Below are 17,465 nucleotides of genomic sequence, written 5' to 3' on the forward strand. Positions count from 1 at the left end.
GCATCTGTTTTTACAACACTATCGTATTGTTGACAGACTTATAAAAGAATCTTTACATTTACTGACTATATGCTGATGACGTCATAAAACGTGTTTTTGTAAACGTCCCGAGCGTCCAATCACAGGCCGGGCCATCGGAGTCCGGCATTTCCTACTGCACCCGAACGCACCGGCAGCCCGTTGAACCACAAGTCATCAGTTCACTTTAATGGTTATTTAAACAGCTGCAGTGGATTTCGACTTATTCATCCTGTTGCGACCATGATGAGGACCATGGAGGCTGACTGAAGGCTCCTCTCAGGCTGTGAGCTGCCTCCTCCTCCTCCTCCTCCTCCTCTCGTGGAGCAGGAAGCAGGAGGCGGGTTAAGAGCGCTCCTAGTAATGTGCCGCGCTCCTTCCTCATTAGCTCTCATTAACACGTATTAACACAGTAAACCCAGCTAATGGGCGGTAAACAGGAACACACTTCCTGTCTGCGAGGGAAACAGCTGGAGAGAGAAGGAGGAAATAAAAAAACAATCATAATTAATCCCAGAGTTTATCCCAGTAATTCCCCAGAAAAGGTAAAGAGAGAACAAATATGCAGCGATAATGATGTCATCAAAGGAGAAGATACACACACACACACACACACACACACACACACACACACACACTTGCTCCACCAGCATAACATCCAGGACTCCCTTTGTGTGCGTGTGTGTGTGTGTGTGTGTGTGTGGTGTGTGTCACAGATGGCCCCAGGATGCTGCTGTTGCAGCCGATTAAGCGCACACACACAGAGTGATGTTAGCTCCATGCTAAGATGCTAATATAGCGACAGCAGCTTCCTGTTCCAGAGAGCAGGGGGCTGATCAGGTGATCGTCTCTTTTGAATCCAGAGGCGGCCTGTTAATATCTATATATGTTAATATGTATGTATGTTTATATATATGTTAATATCTATATATGTTTAAAAATACATATTATTTTTATTTTACTTTTGTTTCTAAACATATTTTTTTCAGACAACATATATAATAATATCTTCACTAAACTGAATAATAGAGGATTATTAAGGTCACAAAATGTAACACGTTCAATCTGATCCAGATTATTCAAATTCCCTCCCTTTTTCCCTCTCTCTCTGCTTCCCTTCCCTCTTTCCCTGCTTCTCTTTCCCTGCTTCCCTCTTTCCCTTCCGCCCTCTTTTCCTCCTTCCTCCCCCGAACAGGAGGAGGATTTATCAGTGAAAGCCAGAGTTTCTGTGATCTGTCAGCGCTCTAAACTGTGTGTGTGTGTGTGTGTGTGTGTGTGTGTGTGTGTGTGTGTGTGTGTGTGTGTGTGTGTGTGTGTGTGTGTGATGTAACGCGCCTCCTCCTCTAGTGACATGTGAGATTACAGATAATCTCAGTGCCGACGTCACACAGGAAACACTTTTATTTTGACAGTCAGCAGCTGCAGATATTACGGTATATTACCGTATTATGAGGTCATAAGGACTGATTGATTGATTGGTTGGTTGGTTGGTTGGTTGATTGATTGGTGAGAAAAGGTCAGAGTTTTAGATTTCCACAATAAAAGCCCCAACAGGTCGCTGCTGCTGTGTTACTGCATTACCACTGATACTACTACTCCTGTAAATACTTCATTACTACGTTACTGCATTACTATTGATAGTACTGCCTCCTGTAAATACTTAATGTACTACGTTACTGCATTACCACGGATACTACTGCCTCCTGTAAATACTTCATTACTACATTACTGCATTACCACTGATATTACTGCCTCCTGTAAATACTTAATGTTCTATGTTACTGCATTACCACTGATAGTACTGCCTCCTGTAAATACTTCATGTACTACGTTACTGCATTACCACTGATAGTACTGCCTCCTGTGAATACTTCATGTACTTGTACTGCGATGGCTTCATACCTCAGAGGATTCCATAAAGACCCAGAGAAGACAGATGGGACAGGAAGTCAAAACTAACACCTGAAAACGGTGTTTCCATGAAGTAAAACACAGAATACCATGAATAAAACACAGAATACATTAATAAAACAGGCTGCACTTCCCAAGAGAGTAGGACACAATGGGGCTCATCATCATCATCATTGTCACACAGAGACCCAGTAGACCTGCAGGTCTGCCTCAACAGTGGGCGATGATCCTGAATGAAGAGTCTCGGTCCTTGTCTTCACAGGTGTGTGTTCCTGTGCAGCAGCCTACCTGTCTCCAGGTCTCACACACACACACACACACACACACACACACACACACACACACACACACACACACACACACACACACACACACACACACCTCACACACCTCACAAGGTCAACCTGGTGCGGGGTATTCCGGGTTAAACCCGTATATTTACCGGATATATAAACATCATAATCCGGGGTGGTCACGCGCTTACCGTACACGCCCTGGCCGCGCGCGCTCTGCAGGAAGCCGGTGAACAGCCACAGGAGACCGAACACCGACCCCATCTTCTCGGGCTCCTCTGCCGCCGCGCTGCTTCCCTCCCCCGGAAGATGAGTCGGTTAGATCGGCTCCCCGCAGCTGCCGCTCCTCCTCCTCCTTTTCCTCCTCCTCCTCCTCCTTCTCCTCCTTCTGGAAGCTCACAAGTCCCCGCTGCCCCTCCGCCGAGTCCACCGGGCTCCTTGTCCGTTAGTCGGTACCGGAATTACGTCCATCCTCCTCCTCCCGGGAGAAGCGGTGCCCGTCAGGCCGGGCAGGAGGTCCGTTGATGCCGCGATGCCGCTCCGAGAAGAAGCGGGAGAAGCGTGGACAGTCCGGCCGACCCGTCGGCGGCGCGCTTTACCGGTGAGTGACGTCACCGAGCGAACCCCAGCTATAAACTCGACCCGCGTGGACAAGGACGTTGCTTCCGGAACAATACATTTTTCAAAATAAAACAGTGGACAAAACATTGCAGTATTTCCGTACATATAAATAGCGTTATATATATTGTGAGAGCCATTTCTTGTGTTTTGTTGTGTTGGACCTCCCACCACTTCAGTTTTAGAGTGAGAGCAGATGACCACGTGGTAATGTAGATCTAGAATGTTTTCATTTATTTTAATGTTTGATTAGAAGCATGTGGACGTGGTTATCTTTTTGTTTGTGTTAAGAAATGTGCAACTATTAATAAATTACCTTTACGTTGACAGCTGGATATTGCGTCATCAATTACATGGCCAGAGAGATGGACTACATTTAAATATGGCTGATTCCAGACACCACAAGGGGAGACAAGAGAAGAGAAAATATGTTTTCTTTTCTTCTTTTGATCATTTGTTTTTGTTTTGTTTTGTTTGATTCTCTGGTAAAAAAAAAAAACTAACAATTTTGCTACAACTGAAACAATAAAAAGAGAATAAAACACTTACTGGTTGAAATGCTCACAACTGTCAGTCGAATATTAACTCATATAATAATAATAGATGAGTATAAATCAGCGGTGGATTGGCCATAGGGAGTACCGGGAGTTTTCCCGGTGGGCCGCTTCACTTCTGGGCCGGTCGAGAATTTTATTTGTTGACATTTGTCACTTTAGTCCATCTTCTCTTGGGTGGGCTACACACGTTCTGCATTCTGACACCGCAGCCTTTGCATGGGTTGTACCATACGAGGAAGTTCACCCCCAGTTCAACCCCAAATAGAGTTGGTTCGGTCCATTATGGAACCAACCAACTCTATTTGGGAGGGGAGAACTTCCTCGCATGGTACAACCGGTGTCCCATGCGAGGAAGTTCTCCCCTCCCAAATAGAGATGGTTCAGTCCATAGCGCGTCTTTTCTAAAAAGTTTTCTCAGATAGGCTACCGATAGCTGGGCCGGCCCGACCGCAACGATACGCGTCAGGGAGGATGGACGGGAGGAAGAGGTCAGGAGGGGCTGAAAAAGCCAGGTTGAAAAAAAGAAAGGCATTGGATGAGGATGCTGCCAAATGTGCCAAGCTTACAGATTTATTTTCAAGAGGACAAACACAAGTGGTAACTGGTAAAGAGAGACAAAGGCCTAATGATTAGCAACGTAGCTATTCGGCTAACATTGTAGCCTTGATTAATATCGTTGTAGCCAGGGGTGTCAAGTAACGAAGTACAAATACTTTGTTACTTTACTAAAGTAGAAATTTTGGGTATCTATACTTTACTGGAGTATTTATTTTTCAGACGACTTTTACTTCTACTCCTTACATTTTCACGCAAATATCTGTACTTTCTACTCCCTACATTTAAAAAATAGCCTCGTTACTATTTAATTTTGGTTTGTTTTCATTCTGGCTTGTCATTGTTCAAAAACACACACAAAAAAAACCTCTCCGTCCCGTTGCGCACAGATACGTGCGCGCGCACAGATACATGTGCGGCACACACACCAGATACGTGAGCACTGAGCACATACACCAGCGGACAGAGAGCGTCAAAAAATATGTCGCGTGAAAAGCAGACCGCTATATCTGCGTTTTAAACGTTCCCAGGGTGAAGATGGCAACAGCAGCTCACCTGTGATGAGCAGCGGAGTTGCTCCTCGCACCGGCGCAGCTCTCTGAACCCAGAGCAGTTCTCCTGCTCCAGCTGAAACGAGCCAAAGTGTTTGTGTCTTCTACCAACAATGAGCTGCTGGCTTCACATATTACAAACGTATAAAGTACACGGACATAAAACTAAGTCATTAATAAATACATGGACAAATGCCTGTACTTTCGGGTAAATGGCTACGGTACGCCGTTAACGGGTTACGCTTGCGCAACGCGTCTTTTTTTGCCGTTTTGCCAGAAGTCTCCGTGAGCTCGTCTTTTCCTGCTGTTGAGTTTCTCAAAATAAAAAAACAGATCTAAGCTCAATATTGAGCATGAATTGAGAGAGGCCGTATCAAATCTACAACCCCGTTTATAGTAGAGGAAAGCAGCTCACTGCAGCCACTAACACTGATACAACCTGATGGCTCACATATCTGCACTCATACTCGTTTTGTTTGGCAAAGAAAATTAAAAGCTTATTGTTTTCCCCAATGAACTATTTAGTACTAACTAACTAACTAAATATGAGTTATTCTTTGCACAGATAGAACTTACACGAAACATTGTCTGATGGGGCAATCTGATTTACTTGAAAGTGATTGGCATTGTCTTTATTCTGTTACTTATAAAAGCACAGATGAGTCACACAATTATGTTATTTACAGAAAAAGTTTGAGAACCACAGCTTTAAGTGTTTGTGTTGGAGTCGCCGCCGCCACCTATTTTGCACTATTACAATACTTATAGGCAACTAGTTATCATGTCTTCCACTCCATGAAACGCGTGTTAATGCTCAGTAGTACACATATGGTACTTTAATGTATTTGCATTGTAATAAAATGTGATCATTTTAAATGGGCATATATGCAGCTGAAATGGGTAGCCTAGTGCATCCCACATTTTTCAACATAACATTTTCAAACATTATAGTCATTATGGCCTTTGGAAAAATAATTGTTTTGGGGGGAGGTGGGGTAGTGCACTATAGGCCCCTGAGACGCGGCTTAATGCTGTGTTCACACCAAAACAGTTGCGAATTTTCGCAACGCCACTTCGCCTATATCGCGCCGCAGGTGAAAAATTCACTCTATGTGGTTAATTTGTTTTTTCGCAACCATCGCAACCATCGCTGGGGAAAGGGGACGGGGCTTATCTCAGTGAAAACATTTACTATTTCCTTCATCCACCAGGTAAATAACCACTAGTTCTGCTTTATACTTGTTGAGGAAGTCCCACACACGTCGGAACATCAACCGCCCCCCGTGTCTGGGTTCATAATATTATCCGTAGTCGCACACAGCTCCTCCTCCAGGACGAGTGTCTGAATGAAGACGCTTCCAGCGCTCCTTTAGCGGACCTGCAGCAGTTTGATTCAGTAACGGCGGTGATGCCGGGCGGAGCTTCTCAACGCTGATTGGCTTTCGCAAATCCGCGTCGGCGAATTATTCTTTGGAGTTGAAATATTTCAACGCTGGCGAAAAAGCGGAAAAGCGGATTTGCAAATATTCGCAACGCCACTTCGCCTCTATCGCAATGCCCGCCGAAAAATCTGCTTTTTTGCAACCTAACGCGTCTGTGCATTGACTTAACATGCAATCTGGACGCGCAAATATTTCGCAACTGTTTTGGTGTGAACACAGCAAGAGTTTGTCCTTAATGGAGAAAAAAAATCCCCTTACATTACTTTTATACTTTTAAGTAGTTTTGAAACCAGTACTTTTACACTTTTACTTAAGTAAAAAGCTTGAGTTGATACTTCAACTTTTACAGAACTATTTTTAAACCCTAGTATCTATACTTCTACTTGAGTAATGAATGTGAAAACTATTGACACCTCTGGTTGGAGCGTTGTCAACCTATTCCCAAGCAAAATATTAAATTGAATTAAAATATTAGCCTTTTTATATCCCCCAAAATATGGCGATCCATAGACTTTGCAAATATTATGCAAATATATACCAAGCTAGAAATCTAGGTGTAGTTATGGATTCAGACCTCAACCTGATCAGCCATATCAAGACAATTACAAAATCAGCCTAATATCACCTGAAGAATATATCAAGAGTTAGAGGATTTGTAGAAACTTGTCCATGCATTTATCTTCAGTAAACTTGACTACTGTAACGGTGTGTTCACAGGCCTCTGTAAAAACTCAATCAGAAAGCTGCAGCTGATTCAGAACGCTGCAGCTCGAGTCCTCACTACGACCAGGAAAGTGGATCACATCACTCCAGTTCTGAGGTATTTGCACTGGCTTCCTGTCAAACAAAGAATTGACTTTAAAATCCTGCTGCTGTTTTATAAAGCACTGAATGGTTGAGGGCCTAAGTATGTTTGTGATCTGCTGCTACCTTATGAACCATCCCGGCCACTCAGGTCGTCTGGGACGGGTCTACTTTCTGTTTCAAGAGTCAGAACTAAACATGGAGAAGCAGCGTTCAGCTTTTCTTCTCCACATATCTGGAACAAGGTCCCTGAAAGCTGCAAGTCTGCTGAGACCCTCAGCTCCTTGGCCACATTGAAGACTTTTCTGTTTGCTGCTGCCTTTAATTGAACCAGATTCAATTCCTGCATCTCACTACTGGATTTTATTTCTTAAACTGCACTGCAACTTTTATTCAACTTTTATTTTTAGGGCCCAAGCACTGACGTAGTCAGGTCGAGGACCCTATTGTATTTTGAATGTTTCTTATTAGGGCCTGAGCACTGACGTAGTCAGAGTCGAGGACCTATTGTTATTCAAATGTTTATTCATTATTATTATTAGGGCCCGAGCACTGACGTAGTCAAAGTCGAGGACCTATTGTTATTCGGCGCTGCCATGGCCCTGCTTTCTCCTCCCACTGCCCCTGGGATGCCCCTCCTCTCTACCTCCTTCTGATGAATGGATCGTGGCTATCTGGATCATGGACCATGCCTACTACTCATTATATGAATAATTTCTGTCACATTCTTTGAATGTGCTGTAACTCCGCTACGTTATTCATTCTGGCCACATGACATCTATTGCTTCTGTCCATCCGGGGAGAGGGATCCTCCTCTTTTACTCTCCCTCAGGTTTCTTCCCCTTTTTTTCCCTGTGAAAGGGTTTTTACTATCTTTATTGGGGGAGTTTTTCCTGATCGGATGTGAGGTCCCGGGATAGGGATGTCATGTGTACAGATTGTAAAGCCCTCCGAGGCAAACATGTATTTGTGATGTTGGGCTATATAAATAAACTGAATTGAATTGAATTTGCGAGCACTGACGTATTCAGAGTCAAGGACCTATTGTTATTCAAATGTTTATTTATTATTAGGGTCCGAGCACTGACGTAGTCAGAGTCGAGGACTTATTGTAATTCGAATGTTGACTCGGCGAAAATACCAATCTGATTGGGGTTTTGTGAAAAAATCGGCGAAAATGTCTCGCTAGCGCCCCCTTTAGTTGTGAAAGCCCACCCTTTTTGCGGACTATGGCCGATTGACTTGAAATTTGCTCTACACAAAAGTCAATAAAATGCGCCTAATTAGATTTTCCGCCATTTAGAATTTTGTAAAATCCTCATTTTTGCCCACTCCTCCTAAACGTTAGGTCCATTTCATACGAAAGTTTCTGTGGATCATCGTTGGCTCAATGTGATTTCACATTCGGGAAATATGATGTTGAGACCTTTGCAGGGAAGTTATTTCAGGATTTTGAGAATATCGAACTATGTGAGCGCAGAGCAGCGGCAAAGAGACACCATTTTCCATGAAAATGGAAGTTGTTTTAACTCGGCCGTACATGATGGAATCTACTCCATATTTCTCAAATGTCATGACCTCCTGACCCTGAAGACATCCATATGATCATTTTTCATCCTAGTCATAGCGCCCCCTAGAGGCAACAGGAAGTTACATGTTTTCTACTTGTATACCATGCTCCTCACAGATTATTCAGATCCCTCTCAAAATGTGTCGGAAAAGACTTAAGACATTGGTAATGCATCACCTTGAAGATTGTAAGGATCCGTTGAACGGCGTCGCGTCGGAGCATCGCAGAAGTTTGATCCTTCGCCGTGACCGAATATACCGATACAACTCGACTCCACATGATAAGATCCTTTCCAGATTTCACATGTTTGATGAGACTCTAGGCCTGAAGACATGCGCAGTCTAATTTTTAAATAGAGTCATAGCGCCACCTAATGGTAACAGGAAGTAAATATTTCTATACTTTGGTTTGCTTCTCTTAGTCGGTCAATCAGATCAACTTCCAATTACTTCTAGACAAACATAAGACTTCCATGATGCCAGCCCACAAAGCTTATGATGTTTCGTGAAATGCTGTTGCCGTTGCGACCCATCCTCCGCGGTCAACAACGTAGGTACTTTGGAGGGACTAAGCATGCTCGAAACGTAACTACACTAGTCACACACATTTAAAGGCCAAGATGTAGTTAAATGATATGATTTGAATGCTTCAAAATGGCACTTCGGCTCGATAACGCCCCCTACAAATATTCATTTAAGCAGTCCCAGCGCTACGGTTGACCTACATGTATGAAACTTGGTAGGAATATGTAACACATGTAAACTGAAAAGAAAGGCTCGTGGGACCATGCTCTTAACCGTACAGGAAGTCAGATAGCGCCCCCTAAAAAAACATATATTTTTTTTAACAACCCTTGACTTTTGGAAGCCCACAGTTTCCGCTCCCTAGTACCAATTAAACTGGAATTTGGCACACATGTAACCAGAAATGAATGATGTCAGGGGGCAATTTACTAACACAATATAATACAATAACACTTCTGAAACAATGTTAGCCCCTAAAATGTCCAGGGTGCCACATTGGCACACATGTCTGGGTGATTCTGCTCTACAAAAAGCTCCGGGAGAACATTAAGCTCCGCCTACTTAGATTTTCTGCCATCTTGAATTTTGTGGAAAACACGTTTATTCCCAACTCTTCCTAAACGCTGGGTTTCGATTTTTACAAAATTCTCTGTGGATCATTAATGATTCAATTTGTTCAAAATGTATCAAAAGCTTGTTTATATCTCAATGTGTTCAGAAGAAAAGAACCCCTCCAGTTCCTTATCTTGTGTCATAAACCACAGGTCGAACCACAGGTGGTCCGTTCTCTTTGTTCCTCAAGACCAAATGCTCCTTTGTAAAACCCTCAACCACTGTCCGTGTGCAAATGACCTCTGCACTCTGCAGCACAGAGTTCATGTGACCTCAGCAAACTAGTGACTCTGTGACCGTATAGACAATAATCTATCTTAAGCATTGCAATGTACACATGGACATCATTACACAGTAATAAAAATGACCTTAATATGCATACAATCACAAATCCTTCATAATAATATCCCTTATTAATTATCATATTTCATGCATTGTAATCTACACATAAACAACTCATTTTACATAGATGTGCAAGTCCACATGTGACAAACTAAGCTTAAAAAACACTACACTATCGACCATGGAATAAATAACCACTAGTTCTGCTTTATATTTGTTGTGGAAGTCCCAAAAATGTCGGAACATGAAACGCCCTCGTATTTGGGTTCATAACATCATCCGTAGCCGCACACAGCTCGGTGAATTTTATCGACTCCTCCAGGAACTGCGTCTCGCGTATCTCCGTAAAACGATACCGATTATGCCATCCACCATGGAAATAACCACCGGTTCTGCTTTATACTTGTTGTGTAAACTCCACATATGTCGGAACATCAAACTCCATGGTGTCTGGGGTCATAATATTATCCGTAGTCCCACAACAGCGTCTCAATGAAGCCGCTGTCAGCGCTGGTTCAGGCGGAGCAGCAGCAGTTTCATTCAGAAACGGGGAGACGGTGGTGTCGGGCGGAGCTTCTCAACGCTGATTCTCAACGCTGATTCTCAACGCTGATTCTCAATGCTGATTGGCTGCCGCAACTTTGCGTCACACGATTTCTCCGCCAGAGTTGGGAGAATTCAACTCACGCGAATTCGCACCGCGTCCTTCGCTTTGTTCGCCCCAGGTCAAACGTTCTGTTCGCGCCGCCTCAAACGCGTCTATCTCGCCGCAGCGCGAATAAATCGACAATTCGCGTCGCAGCGCGTCTGTGGATTGACTTTACATGTAATCTGGTCGCGCCGCAAATTCGCGCCGCGTCCGGTGTGAACACGGCATAACAGTGGTCGAAGCCTTGACGAAAGACATAATACCGAGGTTCGGGTTTCACTAAGAAATAATTTACTGTGATAACGCCACACATTTAGTAAACAAGGTCTTAACACACTTGGCTGCTGTATCTGGGACAGAGGTGAAATATCATTGTTCACTGTCCCCAGTCAGCAGGACTAATACATAAAAGAAGTTTTTACTGCATATTACTATGCTAATTACTTAAAAAATATATAATAATTTAGTTTGATGGAAATAAATATTTGTTTTGCACACACTGTAGAAAGTGAACCAATTGTCTGCAGAGTTTTGCTGCTGATAAACCTTAAATTACGGATACCAAGCACCTCTTATGTGAAGTCTGGGTAAACAGGGATTTGAATTCAATATGATTATTTGTCTGAAACCAGTGAAGATACTAACAGCATATAGGAGGCTTAATGGTGTCTGTAAGGCAGGGCTTCAGTGGGAAACACTTGCAGGGGCATCTAAATAGACTACCAGGTTAATGCCATTAGAGGAACAATAAATAAGTTAAATAGTATAAGGGATTCAGGGGAGTATACACTATCTGTTGATAACATTGGACAGGATGTCCAAACTTTTTATCAAAATGAGGGTAAATCAATTTCCAGAGAAGGCCTAAATCATACCAGTCACAACCACAAAAACAACTATTGATGATAATGTCACCACCGCTCCGAGCAGTACAGATGCAGACGGGGTAACTTATCTCAACATGATTACATACTAACTGAGACTCTAAACACTAGAGACCAGGTTCACTGCGTCCTACAACCATTCTTCTCCCCTGAACTGCCAAGTAACAGAAGGTGTTACAGAAGCTGCAAACTACACTTGTTTCACTAGATACTTCTTTGAAGGAACTCTGGTGGGGACCCTGAATGGGTTAATGTGACGACATCACACAGAATCAAATTGTAGCAGGGTTCGCGTCAATATTTCTCTGGTGGAAACCATAAAATAGGGTTGATTGGATACATTTAGACATGATACTGGCGGAGGGGGAGGTGGTAAGGTGTCTGTAGAATGTTTGACTGATCCTGTTGTATTCATATTTCCTACAAGCACGGCGCTGGACGGGTCAGAGACCAGGGGTTCTGAGGATGGCAGAGAATGCAGGGATTTATAACCCCTGTCAACAAACTGCTGGAATCGTGGTCCAATTCCCCACCAAGAGGAGTGGGGCAGCAGACTCCTGGTTCACCCGCATTATGACAACGCCATCGCGGCCCTGTCTGAACAAACTGATAACTTTACCCGACTACGAAGTTTTATCCAGAAATAAGGCATTGTTACTCTAGACCAGGGAATCCCCCAGGGGTGCGCGAGCTGCCTCTAGGGGGTGCGCGAGAGGAAAAATTTAATGGTGGTCTAATGGTGTAATAATTAATATTAAACATAATAAAAAATTAAGTAGGATTTTTTAATTATAAAATGTCCCTTTGTAAGATTTAAATGTAAAATTAAAAACGTACAATTTAATAAATAGATGCACTTCCGGTCCGGCCGCCAGACTGTCTTTTACGTACACACTAGCTAGCCTAGCTTGTGCACCTTACGTCATTTAAATCATTCAGCAACATCCATGAAAATGTTAAACTGGCTGAAATCGGGGAAGCTGTCAGGTGGGACATCTGAAGCTATCAGTATTAAAAGAGGAGAGGGACAGAGATAGCCGGAGGCGAGAGAAACGGAGAGGTGCGTTGGGGAGAGACCGGGAGAAGAAATCGACCGGGAGTCGGAGAAAGAGGAGACGAGAGTGAGCATCAGACTGGGAAAAAAAAGAGGAAATATGATGACAATTATCTGGGTCTGGGCTTCACTTGGATTGGCAATGCAGATTGCCCGAAGCCACAGTGCGTGTTGTGCAGTGAGGTTCTGGCTAACAGCTGTCTGAAGCCCCTTACATTTTGCAGACTGAGCCACCTGCGCTGCATGTGAAAATCCTCATATGGACTCCTCCTTTTTTATTTATATCTGTTTCTGAGCCTATGCATGTGCCACTCTTTGTTCTTTACGTGGCTTACTGTGTTTAAGTAAATAAATGTGAAATGCAATCTGCCTGTGCGTGTGTCCTCGCCATCCTTATTGCTCTTTAAAAGTGACGCCTTGTGTAACTGAAATTTATACAGCGGACTAAATCTTGTAACAAACGCCACGCGCGAGCAAACAGTTCTCACATTAGTCCGATTTTATGCGGCTATAAATAGGCTCTGTTGCGTTTTTTTTTAAGGTGTGGGGATTGGGGGTGCGTGAACCCGGTCGGGATGTAGAAGGGGGTGCGTGGCCTAAAAAGTTTGGGAACCACTGCTCTGGACAATAAGATTTTTTGATGATATATTCTAAAACGTTTTTCTTTTAATTAAATTGTTGTACTTATATACGTATAAAAATGAGGGAAATGTTAGAAGAAAAACTTATTTCAACTACTGTTTCACAGTTATATTATTAATCATATAATGTGTAAAGGCTTGTGGCTTCTCATTTGACCTCCTCTCCTGTTAAAACATACATATGCTTTAACAGTGACCTTCTGATGGAGTCTTGAGACTGTGGATGCCTACATGTCTCTGTGTGAAGAACGTGGTGTTCCTTGTTATCATATCACCATGCCGATGCAAGCGAATCTGAAGACGTCATGAGAGCTTCTGTGATTGTGTCATTAATGTATTTAAGAGGTAACTCTCTGCTCATTCATTGAGCAGTCCAGGATACGCAATTGACATATCATGTTGTGTTTCTGACTCTGCTCCTCTTTGCAAAGATTAAATGTCCTGATCAATGATTTTACCACCAGGTGTCGAGTAAATTTTTCTATCAATATATCAATAATCAAAAGTCATCGACATACGGAGGATAAACACTTTAAAGCACTATGCCCTAATCCACAATCTTTTTAAGAAAAAAACCTGATATGACCACAATAGTCTTCAAAGGCGGATCAGGACGTCAGCACAGCATCAAGCCGATCTGAAGATCCGAAGGTCACGGCACCAGTGTAACAGATTTGATCAGGGCATGGAAGATATCGACTCAGATGAATTTTCCAGCATTCATTTATTCTGCAGAAGACAATAAAACACAGACATTGCCTTCTGGTCCCCTTCGCTGCACATCAGCTTCCTCCAAAAGTATGAAACTTAAGTGAAGGAGAGACGGGACTACGGGAGCCTAGGAGGCACCGAAATGGTGAAACGCAATTTCCACAGGAAACAGATTTAACTCTTCAAAATATATTAAAAATAAATAAATAAAATATAATACATTGAAAATAAGAAAAGACAGTGTATTTCTAACTCCGTTACACGCCTGTGGTGTTTAATGTACGACTCGAGGAGGTCTCGGCAGAATCGATAGTGCGCGTACAGGAAGTCATCTTGATATGAGAACGGATCTTGGCGATCTTGAAGAACTCTCTCCCTTTAAAGCTAATATAACTAATATCGCTCCTTCATCAATGAGGAAGGGAGCTGCCTTTTTTGTCCGGTGGCAGTGGCCAGCTTATCCAGTGAATTTCACTAAACCTGCTCTGGAGCAGGTTAAGGGATTTCGATGTGTTGCTATGGGGATTTTTCTAAACTTGCTTCGAAGAACCGAAAAGCCTGACCTACGTCATATTATCCTGAAAATTATCCGGCTAACTCAGTAAATCAGGTACGAAGAATAGGGCCCACAGTCCACTTCAACTTCAGCAACAGCAAGGTAACGAAGCTCATTATTATTCCTTCATATTTCCTTTTTGCCAGGCATTTTGCAAATATACATTAATTACAGACAGCACAGTCTTCTCAAGTAAAGTTACCGTGTAACGCTACGTGACTTTAAGAGGGAAGTAGGGACACTTTACTCGGGGCACTAGTAAGCTAACATTACTAATATTACCAAAATATTGTATTTGCACTTAAAGATGTGATATAAATCATTTGGCTTCATATAGTTGATACATGGGAGAAGTTTAGTGTAACTTGTAAATTAATTGGAATCGTTTGTGTGTGACGCCATCGTAGTGTATGTGTTGCTGCTCGTTAGCTGAGGCTCGCCTAAGGCTCACACCTGTTCGCAGCCCCATACATAAAGTTGTACACATTTCAAACTTCAAACCAAAGAAATCAGGTGTTTGTTTTGGGAACCATCTCTATCCTGCTTCATGTGCCCACGTGAACCACACCTTCCAGACTAAACAATGCTTATCTGCTCACTTTCCCCCTAAATACACTGGGAACATCAAAGTAAGGGTTACTTTCATGTCTCTCCTAATAAATAGGGTACTATTGTCTGTTTATTTTGTTTTGCAGGAAACTTCCACCCAGGCTGATGTTGAGGCCCAGGTGTCCCTACTGAGTGCTCCAAGGCTCATCATGTTGGTAAGATCCCAGTACCAGACAAAACACAACATAGGCTGACATCATCAGTAGTAGAAACATATTGTGGTATTTCTAATGGGAATCAGGAAACCAATGTATCTCTGTCCTTCCACTGCAGAGAAGAGGAAGAGGACTCCTGCCCAGGAAGAAGACTCAAGTTCAGGAAGAGACTCCAGTTCATGGACAGGCCGACCGCCCAGGGAGAGGATTCCAGTTCAATACAGTAACAATAAAGTCAGTTATGGGCATTTTATTTTTTGAAATTGTACTTTTTTCAGTTAAAATTGTTTTTATACATTTCCCCTTTTACCTTACTATTGTCATAGTAACTTGAAGAAAGAGGAACATTTAAAATGTTTTATGTTCAATTTTTCTTTTTACAAACTAAAAAATTACAAATACAAATTTGTATTTAAAATGTTGAAAGTATTCAAATAAATGACTTGTTGAAAAAACTGCGTCTTCATTTTACAGTATGTAATTATTTTTACAGTATTCATTTACAGTATTAAAATGAATACAGTGATGCATTTTACAGTAGTCTAGGATTTGCTGTAAATTGTACAGTTACTGTGATGACAAGTACAGTATTTTGATAACGACTGTAATAACAATGACAATACTGAGATTATTACTGTAAAAATGACTACAGTAGTTAGGTACTGTGATTAATTTTATAGTAAGCATACTGTAGAATATAATACAGCTACTTACTTGCTAATTTCTGCCAGCAAGCTACTGTAAATTCTACAGTAATCTTGTTACAGTGTACATAATGATATAATGTAGTCCAGTCATCAGTCGGTTAGATGTTCACCTGCTGCCCTCTGCAGGACAAACTGTGAATGACACGCTGAGTTAAATCCATAAAACATTTCGAGGCTCCTGAAGGAAACAGCTGACAGAATAAATCTCATCAGGATTTGACCTGCAGGACAGATTGTCCCCTCACTTTGACCGGAAGGCACTCATCTTTTATTGATCTTTTTATTAGCTTCACCTGGTTTCACCTCGCGCTTCAGGCTACACGCTGACTGACTTTTGTCAGCCATGCCTGTCAGGGGGGTGCTGTTTCCCCGGTTCATAGAGAACCCCGGCTTCACTATTGATTCTTATAAGAACTGTGTTCTGAAACAGGGTCCATCATCCACGATGTCAGTGGTTCTCAACCTTTTTCTCAGTGACGTACCCATGTGAAATGTGTTTTCATGTGCAGGAGTCTAATAAAGCATTAAGAATCCTTGTGTGTGGTATATTAGTACCTGGAAAATCAAAATGTAACACCCCAATGCTTTGTTGTATTATGATTTTTGCATATTCCGATTCTTTAGGTCATAATCTTTCCAAAACGGTGTCTTATTAGTATGTGGGATGTTGTCAAGGCCCTGAATCATACAGTTTTAAAATCTCGGTGACCACTCGAGGAGGCATTTTTGGGAAATCTTGCTCATATCATGCTGGATGTTCATAGTTATGATCAAAATGTTATAAAAGTGATTTTTTTTTTAAATATACTTTTTTTCACAAATACATTCTGAAAAAAATATACAATAACACAAGTTTTAGAACTAATTTGGGGTTCATACGACTACTTGAACAGACCTCTCACTAAGGCCTCTAGAAGGGCTAATTTGGGCTGCTGATTTGAAATATCTCATGTACCACCATTTGAGAACCACTGCACTAGACTGTAGTACAGGCCTGGCCAACCCGCGGCTCCCGAGCCGCATGCGGGTCTTTGCCTGGTTTCATGCGGCTCTTGCGTTCATATCGAAGTTTTTTTTTAATCTTTTTATTGATTTTGCAAATACTTTAGACCACTGGTGTCGAAATCAAGGCGTGAAATCGCGGACCCGTTTTCAGTCATTTGCGGACCCGTTTTCAGTCATTTGCGACCCGTTTTCAGTCATTCGCGGACCCGTTTTCAGTCATTCGCGGACCCGTTTTCAGTCATTCGCGGACCCGTTTTTAGTCATTCGCGGACCCGTTTTCAGTCTTTCGCGGACACGTTTTCAGTCCGTCAGGACGGTCATTTTACATGGGCAAAAAAAAATAAAAAATCCTGTGCTTTTATTTTGAAGGGATTTTTTAATGCGGCAGAGTGCAATTTATTCAATTTCAGTCATATTGATGTCATGTGTTGTAACTCTGTTACGTTGTTCATTCTGGTCACATGACATCTATTGCTTCTGTCCATCCGGGGAGAGGGATCCTCCTCTGTTGCTCTCCTGAAGGGTTCTTCCTGTTTTCCCTGTGAAATGGTTTTTACTATCTTTATTTGGGGAGTTTTTCCTGATCTGATGTGAGGTCCCGGGACAGGATGTTATTTGTACAGATTGCACATTTTAATTTGTGATTTTGGGCTATATAAAATAAACTGTATTGAATTGAATATTCACACACTCCTCA

At 42.3% G+C, this 17,465-nt stretch overlaps 1 protein-coding gene across 1 annotated transcript in view; it reads right to left on the minus strand.

The window, feature by feature from the left end:
* The window catches only part of mdga2a (MAM domain containing glycosylphosphatidylinositol anchor 2a), a gene marked incomplete at its 3' end in the record, with an annotated part of 99,827 nt that extends 97,332 nt beyond the window's left edge, over nucleotides 1-2,495 (minus strand). Inside the window, exon 1 of the mRNA XM_079221208.1 lies at nucleotides 2,414-2,495. Coding sequence (XP_079077334.1) covers nucleotides 2,414-2,486 — 73 coding nt within the window. The 5' untranslated portion in view covers nucleotides 2,487-2,495. The remainder of the gene's footprint in view (nucleotides 1-2,413) is intronic.
* Nucleotides 2,496-17,465: the final 14,970 nt, after the last annotated feature.

The sequence above is a fragment of the Taurulus bubalis genome (assembly GCF_910589615.1).
Source record: "Taurulus bubalis genome assembly, chromosome: 1".
Taxonomy (NCBI): Eukaryota; Metazoa; Chordata; class Actinopteri; order Perciformes; family Cottidae; genus Taurulus; species Taurulus bubalis.